Here is a 20831-nt window from a genome sequence, read left to right as displayed (position 1 = left end):
TTGTCTTTACCTCGGGCCGTTTTGTTCCCTGCTCACCCACGCTGGATGTGTGTGTTACCGGCCATCTGCACAGTCGAGGCATTGTTTTCAAAACTCAATTTAACACACACTCAGGAATACAATAGGATGTGTTAGATACTTAGAGCAGTACAGTTGACCCACGTTGGAAAATGTCCGCATGGGGGATGCATCATCCACGTGGGCATACGTCCTCAGAGTCTCACTCCAGATGGGAGTGTGGTGCGTGTCACCCGGTCACGGGCTGGTCGTGGGAGTGTGTCCCACGGGCAGCGCAGGGGTCCGGGGTGGGGGCTGCAGCCAGTGCCTGTGGGAAGAGGGCTCTGAGCTCATCGGACGCCCGTCCCCTCCTCAGAGCTTGGGGTGACCGCGATGCCGTCCCACAGCCCCAGGCCTAGAAAGTTCGTAACCAGCGGCTTTACTGATGTCTTGTTATTTAGGGTCTTCTTTGAATTTTAAAGCAGGTAATTACATTACTTCTTCCTTTTTCCATTGACTTCTGTGTTAGTAAGTATTTTTTACTCTTGAGCCCTCAGGATGTCAGCTCTTTTAAGTGTCTTAGACCTTTAGCTTTTGACTCGGGCACAGTCAAGCCCAGTAGCAGTCAGCTTCCTTTCTTGGCTTCCATAAACATGCTTTGTGCTCGGTGCCCAGCCGTGAGACCCAGCACACCCTGGCCTCTCACGGCCCTCCTGGAACCTTCCTCCTTGCAGGCATCTTGTTTATTTCTCGGGGCCACAGAAAAGCGAGGGTTGTGGACCCTATTTGGAGATTCTGCTTGCAGCGTGTTTTTAGTGAAACTTCCAGAGGTGTGTGGTCTCCAGCAGTCTTTGTCCTCGCTGTTTGCTCACTGAGCCTCATCCAGCGGCCCTAGGGGGACCCCAGGTTGCTAGCATGTATGCTTCTGGGTGGGCCTAGAAAGGAGGATTCAAAAGATACAAAATAAAATATCTTTGGGGTTTTTGTTCTAGGAGAATTTGAATTTACTCAGTCCCAAAGATAGCCAGGTAAGAGTGGTAGGACATTTGACTAAGTCATATTCTATTTCTTCTACCATATCCTGGTTCTCAACATAGAACTGTCGTTTTTTTTTTTTTTTTTTTTGTAGCCTTGGCAGTTTTTTGGTTAATACTGTATTAGCTTTCAGTGTTGCAGTGTTAAAAGAACTTTAAGAGAGTCATGTGAGCTTCCCGTGGATGACCGTGAATGGAATTTCCCTACATGTACCTCTTGATTTGTTAAATTATAGCCAATAATTTTTATCTACTGGGAGTGTAGGATACCAGTAGTAAAACACGATCCTCCTTAAGCCAGCTCGCTCTTCTGAAAGCTGGTAACTGACAGGGAAGGAGGAAACGGTTTCCCTGTCTTCCCCGTGGGTTCCGGGCATCAGGGCAGGCAGGCACGAAGCCCCGGGTGATGAGTGATGGTGTTTCCTTAAAGTAAATGCCAGCTGATGAACGCACAAGGGATAAGAAAGTCAGTGACGTCACCGTTGTGCAGCTTCCAGTGATGTAAGTGGTCGGTGCAGGGTATTCCTGGACCCTCTACTCAGACTCCAGTCCCCTTGGGGGCTCTTGCCACCTCCCCATGTGGACGCCTGTTTACCTCTCACCTCCACTCGGGCTAGAGCCTCTCTCAAGCCCCCCAAGACTTCATGGCCCGAAACAGCAGTAGTCATGTTTGAACTTGTAATTTCTGAGGTCAGGAGTTTGGTCAGGCAGCAGGGGGGGCGGTGACTGCTCTGGGCTCAGCCTCTGGACCGCAGCTGTAAGACATGGCCCTGGAGGCTCAGATCATCCCCCACAGGCCTGGCGGGTGGTGCCACGGCATGGCCACGTGTTGCCCACGTGACCTGGTGTCCCCAGGACACGGCCAGAGGCTCTCAGTTCCCCAGGTGGAAGCCGCGTTGCGTTTTATGATCTCACCTTGGAAGTCACACAGCGTCGCTTCCAGTGTGTTCTCTTGGTTCAGGCAGTTGGAAAGGCTTGCCCAGCTTCCAGAGGAGAGAGGATAAATCCTGCCCTCTTGGTACGAGCTCAGCCCCAGAGTTTGTGGCCAGAGTGGGGTCAGGGTTATGTTGGCGTGCCTTTTTCCAGAGGAGCCCTTCCCACAGCTGTGTTTAGGTTGCTCACGCCACGTGGGCCTGTCTCTGAAGAACTGTGAGGTCCCGTCCGCCTGCCCGAGCGCGGCTCCTGCTTCTCTTTCCGCTCCCAGAGGAGGGTGGAGACGTCAGCCCCAGGACTGAGCCCACTGATCTGGGGTCCTGTATGCGGGCTTCTCACCTGGTTCTGCTGACCCACAGAGAGCTGTGACTCGTGTCTGGGCCCGGCCATGCTGAGGGTGCCCAAGGGGGTGGTGCACGGCGCAGGTGCGTTGCAGAGATTCAGGCAGTCTGTCAGCCTGCGGCTGTCCAGGGTGTGATGGCCTCAGCAAGCCGTCTGGTTCTGGAGGTGAGGCTGGTGCTGGAGGCCACGGGGGCCTCAAGATGCCACAGCAACTGTGCGGCCCTCTCCTGGAGCGCCCAGAGCACAGCCCTGGAAGGGACGCGGAGCAGGCATGGCATTTGCTCCTCCTGAAGGTGCGCTGACAGGCTCAGAGGATGGGAGTTGGGCGGCACGGATACGAAACGTCTGCGTGCCATGTCGAGGAAGCATCAGGGCCCGGGGCCAGGGGTGCCGCGAGGGGTTGCCAGTGTCCGTGGCCGCGGGTCCCGGGGAGGTGGGCGGGGCCGTCAGAGTCCTTTTAAGTTGTCGAGACCAGCAGCTGTGGGGTCTCTGAGCAGAGGTTGGTGTCCGTTAAGTCTTCTGAATATCCCTGAGCCGTGTCCTGCCTCCGTATTTCTATTTTTATGGACTGAGCTCAGACCCTTGTCAGTTTTTGACTGAATTAAAGCAGTCAGCCTCTGAAGCGATCTGTCTTCCAGGTGGCCTTCTGCTAGATTCCCGTCTGTGTTAGCATCTCTCTCTCTGGTTAGTTCCCCAGGAGCTAGGAATTAGAAGGCCCTGCGGTTGTTTGGGACCAAATACGCTCCAGTCGCTCTCCTTACACATTGTGATCCGGGGTCGCCCCAACTGTCGCATGGGCAAGGCCAGCTTGTGTGAGTCAGGAGAAATTAACAGCTGGATTTTTTGGGGGGTGGGTAAGGGTTCGTCGTCAGTATGTGGAGCGTCTCGTACAGCTTTGGGAGTGGGTTTGACTATAGGAGGGAAGGAGGTGGGCAGAGCAGGCAGGGGAGGTCACGTGTGTGGGGAGGAGCAGTTGGTCGCAGCGGTGACTGCCCCAGCGCTTGCTGGGGGCTGGGGCTCATTCCTGGTGCGTGACTCTGCATCAGTGGCCTGAGCAGGGTTGCTGTGGGTAAGCAAGTCAGTAGCGGCTACATACCTCTGAAAATGTGTTCCGTGCAGGAGCTCGCCAGCCTGCCCCTTCCTGACACGAGGCGGCTGCCTGTCAGTTGTTGTGAGGGCCAGGCAAGAGAGAGCATGGGTCAGTCCCTTGGAGCTCTGCTGCGTGAGAACGGTAGCACTTCCGGTCGCCATCGCTGCTGTTGCCCTGTTAGTGTCTGTGCTGCTCTGCTGTTAACGACTTCGACTCTCTCAGAAGGTGTCCTGTCTCGTTCTCCCCTAGATCTGTGACTTTGGCTTGGCCCGTGTTGCAGATCCGGACCACGACCACACAGGGTTCCTGACAGAGTACGTGGCCACTCGCTGGTACCGGGCTCCAGAAATCATGTTGAATTCCAAGGTAAGGACCAGGTTTGCGTCGGAAGAAAACCCGGAGGCCAGAGAACTTAGGATGTGAGTTGCAGTCAGCCTGGCCTGAGGCTTGGCCTGTTTGGCCAGCCCCAGGGTACCGTCTTGTCTCCCTTCAGCACTGACGTCCCAGCGCTTGGCTGGTCTCGCGCTGGCTTACAGAGCCGCGGGGTGTGCTCCCGTCACCATCCACCTGCGTCCCGCCCCGGCCAGCCCTCCTCCACCCGGGCAGCTTCCTCCCCTGCGACTGCTGCTGCCGGGGTCAGGCCGGCCTGTCAGCTGGGCTCTGCATGGCCTGTGGTCTGTGAATGCGGACCAGGGTCGGGGGCACACCTGTGTACGTGTTGCCATCTACCTGCCTGTCTCCCAGCTGTCCTCTCACTTCCCCCGTGCCAGGCTCAGTGACTCCTGCCGGACCAACCTGAGGAGCTGGCGAACGCTCCTGAGCCCTGGCGGCGGCCTCGTCCGGCGCTGGCCCAGCTGCGCCCTCACCGCGGCTCCTGTGCCGGGCCCGTGTGGGGTTGCCCCCGCTCCTGCACGGCCCGGAGCACTTGGGGAGCACAGAGGCGGCCTCAGGCCCGCCCGAGCTCTCTTCCTGCCTCTCGGGGCGGGCTCCTCCCGAGGGGCCCGGTCACTCTCGGCTGCAAAGGCCCCGCAGGGTCTCAGGCCGTGTCTGGGGCTCCTGTCCCACAGAGCCTCTCGCCGGGGTGCCGTGCGCACCGCTGTGTCTGTCACTGCTCCCGCTGGGGTGTGCAGAGCAGGCTTTTCTAAATTACATTAACAAGAAGCGCTCCCCTCTTCTCTCTCCTCCTCTGACCCCGTCTCTGTTTTGAAAGCATCACTGTGGACTCGTGGTGGCTGTGCGGGTTTTGTTTCTGAGCTGTCCGTTATCTTCCTGTTTGTTTTTTGAGCACTCACTGTCTCAGCTTTGGCCAGCGAGAGTGCTCCGTGTGTTTGTAGCGTCTCGTTTTAGGATTTTTAACTCGCAGAGACGTGGCAGGGGCTCTCACACACTCTGCTGCAGATCCCTTCAGGGTCCAGATGCTGGTCCAAGACCCTAGGCAGGCTTTGTTTATGTGGGTTTTCTCTGTCAATATTTACTATATGAAAGTTAAAACTGAGAAGTTTTTGATATGTTAATTTTAAACATATTTTAAAATAAAAGTTAATGTGAATCAGGTATTTCTCGTTTTTTAACTGCTTATTTTCCGCAACAAAAGCATTTTAGTGAGGAGAGTAATGTCTCTTCAGCATTTGGCTTGATTTGAGCATGCTGGCTTCTCACCTGGGGCTGCTTGCAGTCTCTCAAATCTGCTGTTTTGGTTTGAGTTAGTGAAGAAGAGTCTTGGCCTGAAGCTGGGAAAGGGAGAGTTGGTATCATTGACCCCACACTGGAACCCAGCGGGGAAGGGTGCCTGCCCCCTGGACGTGAAACCACGGCCTGGTGGCTCTTGCCAACGCCCATGCCCATGTGAGATTCTGGAATGCCCAGCGTCGGGAGAGCAGGCTTCGCTCTTGCCTCATTTCACATGTGGCATCCCGGAAGAGCCTCCCGCGCGTGTGGGAGAATGAGTGACCAGGGGACGCGGACGCCACGTCGTGTGAGACGAGGGCAGCCTCACGGGGCGCCGGGCACTGTCCCCCTGCCCCGCGTCGTCCCTGTCGCCCCCGCCCGCGCCCTCGCGTGCCGCCTCACTCTCTCCCCCCGTGCGAGTCTGTGCGTGAGTCACTTGGGGAGGAACTGCCGCTGTTTCAGTGTGTGCGTCCTTAGCAGTGGTTCAGGTGCTGCGTGAGGACAGTCGGTCTCCACCTAATCGTGGTTATAGTTGCTGTTAATTATAGTAATAATATCGGTAACCAGCATGTTAATAACTACTAGGACATTTTAGGGAGATGCCCCTAAACCTCCAATTCTTGTTGGAAAGAATTAGTTTGAAATTCAGCCCACTTTATCACAGGCATAGATCTGATCATTAAGTCTTTGATTTTCAAAAAACACTTTGCCGTATTTCCGTAGCCTTTAATATGTGACTGAATTTTTTTTCCCTGAGCTGTTCTCCACATTTCCTCTCTGACTTCCGCCACACGTGAGCGTCCTCCGTGGAGGTCTGCTCACTCGACGACGCCTTGGTGTCACTGTTGGATGGCACTTCTTCCATGTCTTTTCACCAGACTCCTTTAAAAGAAAAACTGTGCCTGAAAAATGAATAGAAAAAGAAGATGAGAAATAGGAATTAGTTAAATAGGATGGAGCTAGCACACCCTTTTTTTGGGGGGGGGGGGGGGCAGAAATCATGGGTTGTTATTTTGTTTTTAATGATTTTCCGAATGAAGAAAGATATTCTAGAAACGGAGCAATGCCCCTTTTGAGTGTCTTCCAAGTTTCCAGAATGAGTGATTGGTCCACGGATGTCTGAGAGTAGTCAGTGGCTGTTCACTGCTTTCTCGTTTTCCCAGCTTCAGCTTACAGGCATTCTAATTCTTTCTAACAAATCATTTGATGAAAGGAATGAGGTCTACTACAGAATTTCTTTCTTAACAAGTGAATCTGCTCTGAAGAGAGGAGTGAAATCAAGCAGTCTTGGCATTCTGGTGTCTCACGAGAAAGCCGGCTGCGCTTGTGCCTGAGTGCTGTCTCCACTCACCTCTGAATTACAGAGCAGGCAGCGCGCGTTGTCCCGGGGCGGCAGGGTCACTCTCCCCTCTCCCGCTGCAGGGCTACACCAAGTCCATCGACATCTGGTCCGTGGGCTGCATCCTAGCCGAGATGCTCTCCAACAGGCCCATCTTCCCCGGGAAGCATTACCTCGACCAGCTGAACCACATTCTGGGTAAGGTCCTCAGTGTCTGGGGCCCACGCTCACGTCAGAGCCCTTCATGAGGTGGAGTGGAGACGAGTTCCTGCAGCTCTTGGACCTGTCATAGGCATGAGCTGTTTCTATTCGTCCTTGATTGAAAACTTGGTAAGAAAGTCCAGCATTGGGAGGTGGTGAGAAGACAGTGAGCGCCAGGGCCCATCCCCCGCTGCTGGCGCGCTTTGGTGTACCTCAGGCCTGACGACTAACTGCAGATTACTTTATCTGACAGGTATTCTTGGATCCCCATCGCAGGAAGACCTGAATTGTATAATAAATTTAAAAGCTAGAAACTATCTGCTCTCTCTTCCACACAAAAATAAGGTGCCATGGAACAGGCTGTTCCCGAACGCTGACTCCAAAGGTAAATGTGCTCTCGTCTGTCTTCTCCGTGAGCGCTCTGGGCCCTGGGCTGCGGCTGCTGGGTCGTCAGCACAGCCCCGGTGGGCACTCGGCCTTCACTGCTCCCCCCTCTTACGCCGGCGCCACGGCCGGGGGCTAAGGGGTCTGGAGGTGACGTCTAGCTTTCCACATGTTGGTTTCTTTGGAACTTCTTAACTTGGATTAAGTTCATGTCTTCAGAATCATCTTGTCATCGGATAATTTTTAAAAGTCAGGTTTATCACAGAATGATTTACATAGAATAAAACTCAGCCTTTTCAGTTGTGCGAGCCTTAGAATTTTAACAAACGTATGAAGTCCTGTAACTTCACCCTAGTCGGGATGCAGAGCATTTCCGTTGTTCCCCGAAGCTGCATCGTGCCCGTTTGTGGTCAGTCGCCCCCCGTCGCCCAGGCCTGACAGCCGGGGGCTGCTGAGCCCACGGGCTGGACAGGTCTGCTGGCCCTCGTCCTGCACTGGGCCAGACGGGGCGCGTTCCATGCCCGCGGTGTCCCGAAAGCACCAGCGCAGGGGCCGCGTGGTCCGAGAGCAGGGCGTCTCTGCCGCAGCCTGCGGTCAGAGCACGTCTCACGGTCATCCCTGCTCCCCACGCTGGGAGAAGGTGCAGAGGGGTGGGGCCGGTTCATCTGCCGTCTGCTCTTCTGTTGCAGCACACGGAGACCACTGTGTCCGCCTAGGAAACGTGCGGGTGTCTGTTCTGAGGCCCTGGACGTGCAGCCGCGGTGGGACAGAGTAAGAGCCCACTTGCAGGCAGCTGATCGTCTGGGTTTGTCTCGTTAATAGTGGTTCACAGGGAAGGAAATGTAAAGTCTTTTAAATACAGGAGACCAGCTTTGATGTGATTTATTGTGCGAGGTGTGGGCCTTGAGAGGCCATCACAGTCTGGTGACCTCTGTGGTCACGGCCGCGGGAGGGGCGTCCTCCCCCCCAGCAGTGGACGCTCTGGACTGAAGGCGGGTCGGCAGCCGTGCCACTTCTCTTGTCCCAGCAGTTCTGGGTACTGAACTTGGGGGTTCGCCAACCAAAGGGGAAAGTGGCATTTTAATTTGTTTTTCTTTAATTAAGAGTGAGGTTGAATGTCTTTTACATGTTTGTTGGAAATTTCTGGCTGCTGAGTGCCTTGAGCCAGTAGTAGTGTAGATTTTCCTTCAGAGGAACCTAGCTTGGGATTCTCTCCAAAGTTACTGTGGTGAAGGGGAAGAGATGATTCTTCAGCAGATGGCACGGGGCTAGTCGAATAGCCATCTGAAAGAAAATCAGATTAAATCACTATTCACACATCAGAGTGAATTATAAAACAATCGATGATCAAATACTTTTCTAAAAATCATACTGTTAAAAATTAACAGTATTTAGAGTGCTCAGTATTTTTCTGAGTGCTCAGTATTTTTCTGATCTCTGCGTGCGGGAAAAATATCTTCCTGAGCTTTAAAGACAAACACACCAAGAAGACAAGCGTAAGTGAATGGTGGTCGGTTTGATCACAGAGGAGTGCGGAGTAGGTCAGACCCGCCTGGGCAGCGTGTGCGTCGCTCTGGGCCACACAGCGTCGCGCGCTGACAGCCGCATGCTCACGCTTGGCCCTGTGCTCCGGGGCTGGCTCCAGGGCCAGGCTGGGCGCCCAGGCCTGCGACTTGGGGCAGTCACTGACCTCACCGTTGCGCGTTTTCCTTACCTCAGAATGGGGCAAGTTTCACCCACCTCGTAGGACAGTTGGGAATACAGCCCCTGACTGTGGTTTTTCACCGTTTCCGTAGCAAAAGGGGAAGCAGGAGTGCGCGGTGTCCGCTGACGAAGTGGCTGGGCGTGTGTCGCGCTCGGCGTGGCCCCAGCCGCGTGGAGACGACGTGTCAGAGACGAGCCGTGTGGCGGGCTGCGGGTGCGGGGAGTCCTCCCAGACTGGAGGGCCGGCTCTGAGGCCTTCTCTGCCCTTCACGGGAGCCCCCTGACCAGCCTCAGCCCAGAGGGCCTCACCAGCCTGGGGACCAGACTCCGGGCATGGCTGCTGTGACCAAGTCTGGGCTTGCGATGCAGCAGTGCCTTCCTCCCCGCCTCTCCTCTTGGCCAGCCTCGTTCTGATGGTGACACAGTCGCCTCCTGCAAGCTCCCTCCTCTGTGTCCCTGCCCCTGGCAGGCACTGCGGCCAAGCCTGTCTCCCTGCTTCCCCAGGCAAGAGCTGCCCACAGGATCTTCATTCCCCAGCCAGGAGTCAAACTCACGTTCCTGTACTGGAAGCTCGCAGTCTTCACCACCAGGGAAGTGCCCTGTTTTTTGAAATTTAAAAAAACGCAGTTCTTGTGAGAAATCTGTCTCTGTTTGTCAGATAACCTGTTTGAAAAGCACGCAGACTTTCTCACTGCCCCTGCAAACACATGTGCACGTGCACGCTCAGTGGGACGTTCAGCAGGGTCCTGTCCACCCACAGAGTCTCCCGTGCGTGGGTGCTGAGCTGACTCCGGAGTCAGCCGAGGTCCTGGAGGAGGCCAGGGGTGAAGACTGGGACTCGGGGGGGTGGACAGGAGTCCTCCCTGGGCAGCGCCGGGGGGCAGGGCCTCGGAGCCTGTAGAGGAGGGGGCTCGCTTCAGGTCCTGGTGACCGCCTCAGGGGTGGGGGCACAGGGCAGGGGTTTGAACGAGAGCCAGAATGGATCCCGGGAGTGGGGGCCTAGGACACAGCAGGGAGGGTCGGCCTTGCAGGGGAGAAGGTCCCCTTTTCCCAGGAGGATGCGTGTGGGCCCGCTGCAGGGATGCCCAGGGAGGCCGCCCTGGGAGCCTGGTCTCCCATAGCGTGTGCTGAGACGCGTGCGCCGGCCGCGGGGAGGGCCTGACCCGCCCTCGTGAGCAGGAGGCGTCTCACTCGGAGCAGAGGAGGTCTGGCCGGGGTCCCGCAGTTCTTGGCTGTGTGCTGCTCAGCCCTGAGGCCCCCGGGGCCCGTGGAGCGACAGCCTTGCTGACAGCGCCCGGGCGTCTGGACGCTGCCCTGTGCTGCCGAGCGCTCGGCTGCGGGCTGAGCCCGGGGCAGGCACTCGCCCTGCCCCACGCGGTCCTCCGTGCCCCCTGGCTCACGCCGTGTGCGACCCAGTGATGAGGGCGTGCGGGGCGTCCCTGCTACAGGCCTGCCCAGGGCTGTGCTGACAGCTGACCCCTGGGGTCTCAGAAGCAGGGCTCTGAGCTCAGAGTCCGAGCAGCATGGTCGTGCTGGCACGGCCTCCACTGGTGGCCGCCTCTGGCCCCGCTCGGCACCTGGAGCTGAGGGTGGGTGGGGCAGGCAGCAGCCTTCTGGTCAGAGTCCCGCCTGGTGGGTGAGGAGGCTCAGAGTGAGCACCAGCCAGGCGAGCCGCCCCGGGGCCCGGCGGGGGAGTGACCCGTGGGGCAGGCGGTGGGGCCACAGTGCTGCGCTCCCCCCAGAGTCAGGGGACAGCGTGGGGTCCTGGCCCCCCCGGGAGAGGCAGGGTCCCAGCGGGATGCCATCCGGCCTCAGAGGGACGTCGGTCTTTGAGGGCCGGTGGCCTCTGCACCCAGGGACGTGTGTTCATGGGCAACGTGGCTCGGTGGAACTGCAGCGCCCGGCGTGCTGGGCGCGTGGCGGAGAGCCCGGCCTGCACCAGCCCGTGGCTCACCTCCCCCGGCCTCCTGTCACTGCGCACGGTGCAGGTGGAGCAAGCTGGAGGCCAGGCCTTTCTCCAGTAGCAAAAAAAAGAAAAAAGCTCTTTTCCTTTGAAGTTGTTCCCTAGTATTGAACTTGAAGGAGCGCGAGGTCTGACTTAGGAATGCCGTGGCTCGGGAGTGCATCCGTCCCAGCAGTAGCAGGAGGTGGGGGTTGGAGACGGTGCTGGGGGCTCTGACTGCCGCGGGCAAAGGTCGCCAAGTCCTGAAGCAGACGCCAGTGCTCTCGGGGAGACCGGGGGGCAGGCCCTGGGGGGGCGCTGGGGCCCAGCAGGTGTCCCGTGTTCCCGTTTGCTGGTTGGAAAATGTATTCATAGAAATTCATTATGTGGACTTTAAAAAGACCCTGCTCTTTTTCACACTTCACTTTATGGACTTGAAAAAAGTCCTTTGTTGTGTGGAGTTTCTCATCACATCCAATGTGGTTTACTACGAGGATGGACTCCTCACTGAAGGTGGGTAGGGGTGGCGGGCTGCAGAGGCGACTCACGGGGGCAGAGCCCAGCGCCCCTGGGCAGACCGCCCACCTGCTGTCTCCAGCAGGGAACGTGTTTCCAGTCAGCCAGAACCTCATGGAAGGAGGCTGAAGCCACACGGCAGGAAGTAACCACTGCAGAAGTGACCTTGGAGCTGACCTAAGAGCAGTAAGGCGTACAGCCTCGGCTTGTGGCCCTGCAGCGCGCAGCCGTGCCTTCAGACCAGGCCGCGTTTTGTGGGCAGACTTGGGCCTGAATCCTGGCTCCGTGTGCAGACTTTGCTGAGCGCGCCGCCTTCCTGAGTCTGGTCTCTGCCGTCAGACGCTCAGGTGGCGCAGGCTCCCCTGAGCGCACGGCTCCCTCGGCTCCCCCGTCTGTGGCTCTTGACTTAAACAGGAAGAGCGAGGTGTTTGGTGACTGCTCCTTTGGGTTCTCACCTGTGCAAAACCTTTCTCTCTGTAGCTCTGGATTTACTGGACAAAATGTTGACGTTCAACCCTCACAAGAGGATCGAGGTGGAGCAGGCCTTGGCTCACCCGTACCTGGAGCAGTACTACGACCCGAGCGACGAGGTGAGAGTCCGGCCGCCGCCTGCCTGCCTGCCTGCCTGCCTGCCTGCCTGCCTGCCTGCCGGGGCCGCCGCCACAGGCCAGGGAGGGCGGGGGCGCACGGACCCGTCAGCTCCCCCAGCAGCAGTGGAGGCTGCCTCCCTGTGGTCAGAGGGCAGCAGCGGGGAACGAGGGGCCCGGGGCTCCCACTGCCCTGGGCGCCGGAGGGTCAGAGGGCGGAGAGCCCTCCTGCAGGAAGAGCGCCCGCGTGTCTCCTCTCCCGCTTTGAGGAGGCCGGAGCCGAGTGTGGGGTGTGTCTCCTGCCCCGTAGGACTGGCGTCAGGGTGGCAGGGATGAGGCCTGGGGTGCCTGGTGACCTCACTGAGCGTGTGCGGAGAGTCTCTGGCGCACCTGCTGAGTCACTTCAGTCGTGTCCGACTCTGCGACTCCATGGACCATGGCCTGTCAGGCTTTTCTGTCCATGGGAGTCTCCTGGCAAGAATACTGGAGTGGATTGCCATGTTCTTCTCCATTGACATACATAGACAGTGTTAACTTCCTGGTTATTTATATAGAGAGGGGATATTTAAAAAAAAAAAAAAACTTACCAGAAAATACAAGAAACATCACTTTGTAGTCTTATTACACAGATATCGTTATTAAAATTTTGGAGTATTTCCATCTCATTCTTACATTTTTGTATCTAAATTTAGATAAAGCAGGGTTCATTCTGTTTAACGTCAATGTGGCCGTTTGCCACAATTTCATCTTCCTTGAGGCTTTGTGCTTTACTGTGGTAAAACAGTAAAGGTGCTATCGTGTGTTTAACTAGACGCGCGTGTTGGAGCATCAGGGCTTTGGCTGTGGACACAGGGCAGCCAGCCGCAGCCCTCCCCGCCCCCGCAGCACCTGGCCACACCCCAGCGCCGTGCGGGGTCGCTGCCCGCGGGCGGTCCAGGGTGCGCCGGGCACCCCTCACACCTCAGGTGCTGCCGGCGGGAGCCCAGAGCCTGGACAGCGGTCTCCGCCACAGCCTCCCTCGTCTCAAAGTTCTGCTTTCTCTTCAAGCCCGTCGCCGAAGCACCCTTCAAGTTTGACATGGAATTGGACGACTTGCCCAAGGAAAAGCTCAAAGAGCTCATTTTTGAAGAGACTGCTCGATTCCAGCCGGGATACCGATCTTAAATTTGTCAGGTACCTGGAGCTTTAACCATATGATAAGTCCTGGAGAAGGAGACAGTGTTATTAAATATCATTAAAGAGGGATTTTAGTGTGGAAGCTCCACAGCCCGAGGTGTGGTAAACCAAAGAGCAGTGTTGGTAGGGTTTTTTTTTATAAGTGCTCAAAAAGAGGAAACACTGATCTCAGTTTTAGAGACTCTGGAAGGGGAGAGAGTGGGGCTTGTATCAGAACTCTAGAAGTGAGTGTCGCAAAGAATTAGGACAAGGTTGAGGCCTCTGCCGGGACATGCTTGGGACAGGCCGGCTTGGACATCGGAGGGCCGGGCAGGGGGTTCCGCACGGCTTCTCCGTGCCCTTCCCCCAGGACAGTCCTGGGGGAGGGTGGTGAACCCCGAGTCCTTCTGCTCCCAGTGAGACTGCGGGTCTGTTGGCAGGGGGCACGGGTTTGACCTGGAGTCTGATTTTCTCAAGTAGGACAGGACGTTAGGGGGTGCTGGGCCTCCCGGAGGCCTGTTGAGCCCTCGTGGCCGCCTCTCAGGGCTCGGGGTGGCAGGGGGCCCTTCCTGCCCTTCCCAGTCCAGCCTGCCAGCCTCGCGCCTCCGACCAGCCCGTGGCTGTGCTGGTCATGCTTGGGCAAAGAAAACTGGGGCATTTAAGGCAGCGGCGGCTGCGCCCGTGTGGTGGCTCTGGCCCGCCTGCCCGTCCAGAGCGTTTACACGACGTGTGCGTCCCAGGGTGGATTGCCACTTGGTGAAAGGCACCCCGCCCGCACAGCGCAGCTAGAGACGCCTGCGTGCCACAGCAGAGACCAGCGCAGCCAAAAATAAACTAAAGGGAAAAATCAGAGGCTGCTGGGAGGCTTCCCCGTGAGCCACACCTCAGATGCAGGGCGCCGTTTCGACCGCTGGTTGGGAAGCAGTTCCCGCCACATGCTGTCAGTGGGGCCAAAGAAGGGCGTCCGGGAGCCCGGCGGTGGGGCAGGGCGCGAGCCTTCCCGCGGCCTCTGGGGGCGTCTGAGGGCAGGCGCCCCGGGCTGGAGGCGAACCCCGCCTTGCAGGGTGGTTCCGGGAAGGCGGCCTTTGCTGCCGGCGTGTTCTCTGCCTTCATGCTTTTCTGTCCTCCTGCCGCTGCGGTTTGCCCGTGGTGCGTCCGTGGCTCACAGAGGGTCTGTCTGTCTCCCCACAGGACACGGGCCCGAGGGCGGCGTGCAGACCCCGCGGCTCCTGCAGCTCCCGGCCCGCCCGCCCCAGCCCGTCTGCGTGTCCACCTGATCCTCTGAGCCGTCGGAGGGGCGGCTTCTGTGCTTTCAAAGAACTCCCTCTGGCCAGAGCGCTGTTCTGGCCCGTGTACGTCGCCTCCGTGACCTGCGGCTCTGCGTCCCTCAGGGCTGCTCCCGCCCACCTTGCTTCAGTCACGAGCCGCCTTCTGCTCTGAGAGATGCCGTGGCCCCTCCCCTCCTGAGTCCCGCCCCGTCTCCCGGGCGCTTTGCGGCGTGACCGCCCCCTTTGCACTCCCGCCACCTCACATCACATCCCGCTGATGCCGCGCGGGCGTCAGGGGTAGAGCACTGTCTCTTCTCTAAACAGGAGGAGGAGGCCCGCAGCTCGCCTGCCCCGGCGGGGGGCAGAGCGCGTCACACGCGGCCCTGCCTGCTTGCGGGAGTCGGGCCAGCAGCGGCGGCTCCCCGGGATCGGGAAGGGGGCGCAGGCCGCTGGGCGCCCGCCCGACAGCTGGGGGCCGGGTGGGGGCAGCCGTTGCACACTTCCTTCCTCCTGCAGCATGTCAGCATCTCAAGTTCCTCCTCCACCTCCTGTGTGACCGTGTGCTAGAGCCTGGGGAGCCTGCGCCAGGGCCCGCTCACGCCTGGGGCGCCCGCCTGGAGCCCGCCCGCCCTCCGGCCCGCGTGCCAGCGCCCCCGCGTGCCCGTGCTCAGAACTCTGCCTGTTCCCTCGCATGACTGTTACAGCTTCTGTGCGGAGATGAGTCCACCTGCCACAAGCCTGTGGGTGAAACGAAAACTCTGTTGTTACCTCTGAGTTGTGTTCCACGGAAAATGCTATCCAGCAGATCACTTAGGAAAAGTCACTCGGTTTTCAGCTTTTCATTTCTCAGCTGTCCTTTCTTTCTTGTTTGGTTTTTGACAGCAGTGGAGAATGGGTTATATAAAGACTGCCTGCTAATACGAACAGAAATGCACTTGTCATTCCTGAAAATAAACGGACGTCCTCTATCTCCTGTGTTCACGTTAAGATTCAGTGTTGATTTCCTCCGGATCATGGGGTCTGAACCAGCAGTCACGCGCAGGCTGTGCTTAGAGCAGGAAGCCCGCCAGGCCCCCTCCCTGCTGGGTGCTGACCGAGCACTCTGATTTGTGTGAGGTGACGTAGACAACATTGTGGAGGGTTTTTTCCCTCCACACAGCAGAGCATCAGTTCTGACGCGGTCCTGTCCTCAGAGCACAGGTCTGCAGTGTTCTGTCAGACTCTGAGGACGCAGCCCAGAAGTCGCAAGCTGGGTTCTCTGGTTCTTCCTGGAGGGTGGCTGTGTCCCAGTCAAGCGCCAGGAGGGCCTGGCATGCTGGACTCCCCCGCAGACCAGAGCTGCATCTGGGTGTTGGCCCTGGGAGTCGTGGCTTCGCCTCCGTGCGCAGAGCTGTGCCGTGAAGGCCCGCGGGGCCGTGCGACAGGGCTCCGGGGGCCCCGGGTGCGTCTCAAAGGAGCTGCGGTCTCTTGCTTTGCTGCTCTGTGCTGGCTACTAACATTCCAGAGTAGTGTTAGGAGGTTAATCTGCAGTTCGCTAACCAGACAGAAAGCCGTAGCCTTGGTTACTAACCCCTGGGGGCTGGAGGCTTCCCCGACCCTCACTGTCCGGGGGTCCGGTGGGCAGGAAGCCACTAACCCTGTGTTGACATCCCTGCAGCCTTTTACTAGTCACGCCAAGCTTGGATCAGCAGGTCAGGGAGTTGTCTACACAAGGAGCCTGTGAAGAGCTCTGGCTGTGGTGTGTGAGGCTCACCCGTCGGGTCTGCCTGCGTCTCTCAAAACGTGCGCATGAGGTCACGTGAATTCACGCTGTGACTGCCCCCTGCTCCTCAGCTTGGGGCCGGTGGCTTTCTTGGTGTCTAAAACGTAAGCAAAAAATTCCTGTTGAAACATTCCAGTCCCTTCAGTGAGTATGAGACAGAACTCCTAACAGCAGCAGGGCGGGCCTGCGAGCGCGCGAGACGGCCGCGGATGAGGCGGAAGGCCCTTGCGTCTGGTGGCGTGTCCGCGTGACTCCTGCTGCGGCCGTGTGCGGAGGGCCCGGGGTCGGTCTGTCCCCGAGGCAGGTGGGGGCACAGCCTGCGACACGCGTGTGCCAGTCACGTGCAGACGGCGCAGAGGAGACTGACCTTCGGTTGCTAACGTGTTAATACGGTTTTAAATTGGTGACTTTTCTATAGTACGTGACGGTATGCTAACACACGTACATATGCACACGTGCTTTAGGCCCTTCCATCATACTTTTATATTTGTAAGTCAGTGTTTTGGACAATCCCAAGTTTTTAAGGGAAATATTTTTGTAAATGTAGTGGTTTTGGAAATCTGAGCAGTCCTGCTTATACATTTTAAAGCGTCCGTGCTTTAAAATGGTGCTGGTGTTTGAAATGTGACCCTCTTAGCGCAGATGAGAGGCGTGTCCAGCAGAGGAACCCAGGGCCTCCCGCACGGTCTCCACTGGAGCCGCGCCTTCCCTGCGCTTTCTGCGCCTGGAGCCCTCGAGAAAGGCCCAGACCTGCTTCCTGTCTGCTCTGTCCTGTGGGTGCCTTCTTGGTGTTGTACCCCAAATTCTGCATAGGTTACTTAGTATAATGGTAAGTTAAAAACAAATGTTAAAGGAAGATTTTATTAAGAATCTGAATGTTTATTCATTATATTGTTACAACTTAACATTTATTTGTGGTATTTGTGATTTGGTTAATCTGTATAAAACTTGTAAGTAGAAAGGTTTATATTTCATCTTAATTCTTTTGATGCTGTAAACGTACTTTCTAAAAGATGGATTATTTGAATGCTTACGGCACCTGACTTGTAAAAAAACAAAAAACAAAAAAATTAGAATCATTAAATTGTGTCCATGTTACCAAAAATAGCACCGTGCATGTCTAGTTACCTGGAACCCCCAGCTGAGGATGGGACGCCATCTGGCCCTTGAGCACGCCCCCCCCCCGGCAAGCGCGTCTCCCAGTCTGGCTGCTCCTGGGGGCGGCGGCAGCCAGAGCCCCACGGGCCCCGGAGCTTCGCGTCCGGCGGCCCTGCCTCTCCCCGCGTCTCCTTCACCGTCGGCGGCCACGTCTCTCCAGACCAGAGCAGCGCACGGGCGGGACTGTGGGCCGCGCGGCTCCGGGCCCTGCGGGGCGTCGCGCAGCAGCCTGTGGACGGCGAGGGTCCCGGCGGGCTGGGGCCTGGGGCCGCACCTCGCCCGCTCGAGGGGACCTCTGAGCGAGAGGCAGGCCCCCCTGTGCCTCCTGGCTTCGTTCGCTGTGCTGTGGACCTCCCCACGGTGTCTGCTGAGAGGAAAACCACGGCCTCCGGGGAACGGCGCGGACCCCGCCTCGGCGGGGAGTGTGGCGGGTGTTTGCGGCGCTGTGTCTCACCGGCTGTGCCTGCAGAGGTGGACACGCTTCGCTGTCGTCCTCATCCCTCAGAGGGCGGTTCAGGTCCTGCTCTGAGTGGACACAGGAGCCTGACGACCCCAGCCTCCCACAGGTGTCCGACGGGCCCCCGTGTCAGCAGCGGCGCGGCCTGTCTGGCCCGCAGTGTGGGCAGCTGCTCGGCCGGCCCGGGCCCCGGTGTTGTCAGGACCGGAGCGTCCAGGGCTGACCGTGACTGCAGAGGGTCCCGGTGGAGGGGCGCCGGGATGAGGGCAGCCGAGGCCAGTCGGGGGCTGTGTCCAGGCAGACCAGGGCCACAGGGGCGGAGCTCAGCACCAAGGGCAGCTGAGGACACAGTCGTCCTTGGACGGGGTGGTGGTTCCCGCCATATCTGTCCCAGTGAGGGCAGCCGCCTGGTGAGGAGGGGCGGTCCCAGGGGCCTGGGCCAGAGCCGGCCTGCAGGGCCAGGCCATCAGCGGGCACCCCTCAGTCAGGCAGGTCGGGACCGGGAGGGGCGGCCGGCCGACGGCCCCCCAGGCAGCAAGGTGCGGCCGCAGCGGAGCCTGCGGGGAGGCAGGTGGGCTCCGGGGCCCGGCTGGGTCACCTGCAGGGCCGGGGGGGAGGTCCATCCCCTTGAGTGCGGACTGCCCTGGAAGAGTCCAGCCCAGCGGCCCTCCTCCTCCCAGCCCTGGAGCTGATGAGCGCGTCTGCTGGCAGAGGCCCGGGGCCTGGTCGGGGCCAGACCCTACCAGCCGCAGAAGGAGGGGCTTCCAGGTGGAAAAGGCCGAGAGGACCTGCGTCCGGCGCGTCTTGGTGCTCTCCGAGATTGCACGGGGCCACACACACAGATGTGAGAGCCGGCCGGTGACAGAATTGAGTCACTGTCAGCTGGAAGCAGAGCTGTTTCTCGGGGGGTGGGGAGACCCTGCGGGTGGCCCTCCCTCACACAGGGCCTCGAGAGCCACCCCGTGCTGTGGGTGCAGAAAATAGGAGCAGCTCACTGCAGGATTGACGGCGTCGGGGGGCTTCCCTGTGGTCCAGCGGCTGAGTCTGCGCTCCCAGTGCAGGTGCCCAGGTTCGATCCCTGGTCAGGAAGCGGGATCCCACGTGCCACAGCGAAAACCCAGCGTAGCGAAATTAATAGTTTTTAAAAATTAAAGCACCTTTAATCACTGATGTCTGGGCGAGTGATTTTCTGTTTTCTCCTTCCCCTTCATCTTGCTTCCTAATTCCTTATAACGTGCAAGCCTGAGGAATTCTGATCCCAGCACTGTGTGCTCACGGCCAGCGTCGGGGTGCTTTCCCGTGGACCAGCCAGACGCGGGGACTTTGTCCCGACTCGGCCGGGGCTGGGCTGTGTCTGAGGACCGCTTCCCGCCCTTCCCTGCCGTGGCCGCTGGCTTGGAAAGAGGTGTTGGGGATCAAGGTAAGGGGAGCCAGCGCCCCCTTTTCACAGACCCGAGGGCAGCCAGCCGGGTATCAGCCATGGGAACGCTGGGGGAGCAGAGAGGGCGGGCGCCGGGGTGGGGCACGGCCCGGGTGCTGGGGCGGGTGGGGGCCTGTGCAGACGGGGTGGGGGCGGTCTGCTGACCGGCTGTCCAGGCGCATGCAAGCCGGCCGCCCACCCTCAGCGAGGTTCGTTGCTTTCTCAAAGCAGAGAACACTTGACCTCCCCACTGGAGTGTTCTCCGCCGTGAGCCTGGGGGGCTGGCTGACTCGGGGCGGGCGCACAGGGTTTCTCCGGGGAGCAGGACTCCGGTGACAACCACAGGCGGGGCGCGGGCCAGGAGGCCGTGCAGACCTTCGCTGAAGAACCGGGGGTCTGGGTCCCTTGTGAAAGCCTCTGCTGCACTCATGCATCCACGCTGCCAGAGTTGGCGAGCGTCTTTGTGACCAGCGCCCTTCCTTCCCTGAAGTGAGCTTGGTTCACCTGCTGAGGGCCTCCCGCAGAGCCGGCCGCTTCTTCCCCAGAGGAACCAAGCTGGTCCTCGAGGCCGAGGGGAGAGCAGACGCCGCAGAAAGAGCGAAGAAGCGGCCCCGAGGACACCTGCCGCTCTGGGGGCCTCAGGGCTGAGAGTCCAGGTCACAGGGGTCACCCACGCGAGACAGGGTGGCCTTGCTTCTCCAGCCCCACCAGCCCACGGCCTCCTGTGGGCCTGGCTGCCGTGGAGGAACAAGCTGAGGGGCTCAGGCCCCCCTCCAGGGCAGCCCAGCCAGCGGGTTGGCCGGGGGGACCATCCAGTGGCCCCCTGGGTGCAGGCGGCCCTCCGGCGCCCGGGGCACCCCCTAAAGTGCACTCGACAGGCCGTGAAGAAGGGCCCTGCACCGCACCGTTCTGTCACAGAATTGCTCAGCCAGAAAGTGGCGCCTGGGGGCCCTCCCGGGCGTCCAGAGGCGAAGACTGCTGTCCAACACGGGCAGTTTGACTCCTGGTCAGTAAACAGACCCCTCACGCTCAACCAAAAGGCCCCGCGTGCCCTAGCTAAGACCTGCCACACCAAATAATTTTTTTTTTTTTTAATTTATTAAAGTCTACTGTAATTCCTGTCTGCCGGGGTCCAGCCCCAGCAGGATCCAGGGGTATCCTCAGGATGAATGGCGTCAGCGAGAGAGAGAGAGAGTGACCAGATGGGGGTGTTTGCAGAGTCTGGCAGGGTCTGGCAATGCTTTACTTTTTACCGTGGCTTTTATACCCCGAGTTAGTACATTTCTAAGGGGAAGATAGTTTAACATTATGTCAGCTTGTCCTTCACAAAACCAGGGTGTTTTCTGCATACTTCTTTATTTATGAGGGTCTTGTGCATTATCTTCTGGCCTTGGGGCCTATTAACATTTTATGCAAGTCAGGTGAATGTGAACCTATTTTCTGTTTCTGTGGTGACCTTAACTGAAAGGTAGCAGTCTCGTAGGGCAACAGTACAGAGCACAAGTATAACCTTGTTAACACAAAAATTAATCCTTCTGCAGAAGTTGTCAGTTGCGTTTATCTAAGAAGTTTACCCCAGACTGACTCTGCGGCTTCAGTGAGGCAGCCTCTGCCTAGCACTCCTGGCTGACAATTAGCAACCATCTCATTGTTACCACACTAGGACTAAGCTCTTATTTCTCTAGATCTATAACTATATTAACAATGGTTTCTATAACACAACCTTAGCACATTAAAGGCAAAAACACAGCAAGCAAATCACAGCAAGAAATGTCAACCCAATAGCTACTTTTAGAATAATTTTTCTTGTGTTTTCTAATAGGGCTTCCTCACCCCACGAAGGGCTCTATGTCTGTTAGGGCCTTTAGATGATC

General features: G+C 58.3%; 1 protein-coding gene across 3 annotated transcripts in view; it reads left to right on the top strand.

Annotated features, from left to right (window-relative positions):
• MAPK1 (mitogen-activated protein kinase 1) overlaps positions 1–17029 on the top strand; it is a 55396-nt gene extending 38367 nt beyond the window's left edge. For all 3 annotated transcript variants that reach the window (XM_061141393.1, XM_061141392.1, XM_061141394.1), the window contains exons 4-9: positions 3646–3762; positions 6487–6601; positions 6858–6989; positions 11631–11740; positions 12785–12910; positions 14084–17029. In XM_061141393.1, the coding sequence (XP_060997376.1) occupies positions 3646–3762; positions 6487–6601; positions 6858–6989; positions 11631–11740; positions 12785–12901 (591 nt within the window). In that variant the 3' untranslated portion in view covers positions 12902–12910; positions 14084–17029. The remainder of the gene's footprint in view (positions 1–3645; positions 3763–6486; positions 6602–6857; positions 6990–11630; positions 11741–12784; positions 12911–14083) is intronic.
• Positions 17030–20831: the final 3802 nt, after the last annotated feature.

Source organism: Dama dama, chromosome 5 (assembly GCF_033118175.1).
Source record: "Dama dama isolate Ldn47 chromosome 5, ASM3311817v1, whole genome shotgun sequence".
NCBI lineage: Eukaryota > Metazoa > Chordata > Mammalia > Artiodactyla > Cervidae > Dama > Dama dama.
Note: the sequence above shows the minus strand (reverse complement) of the source record. Positions and strands in the feature narration are given on the sequence as shown.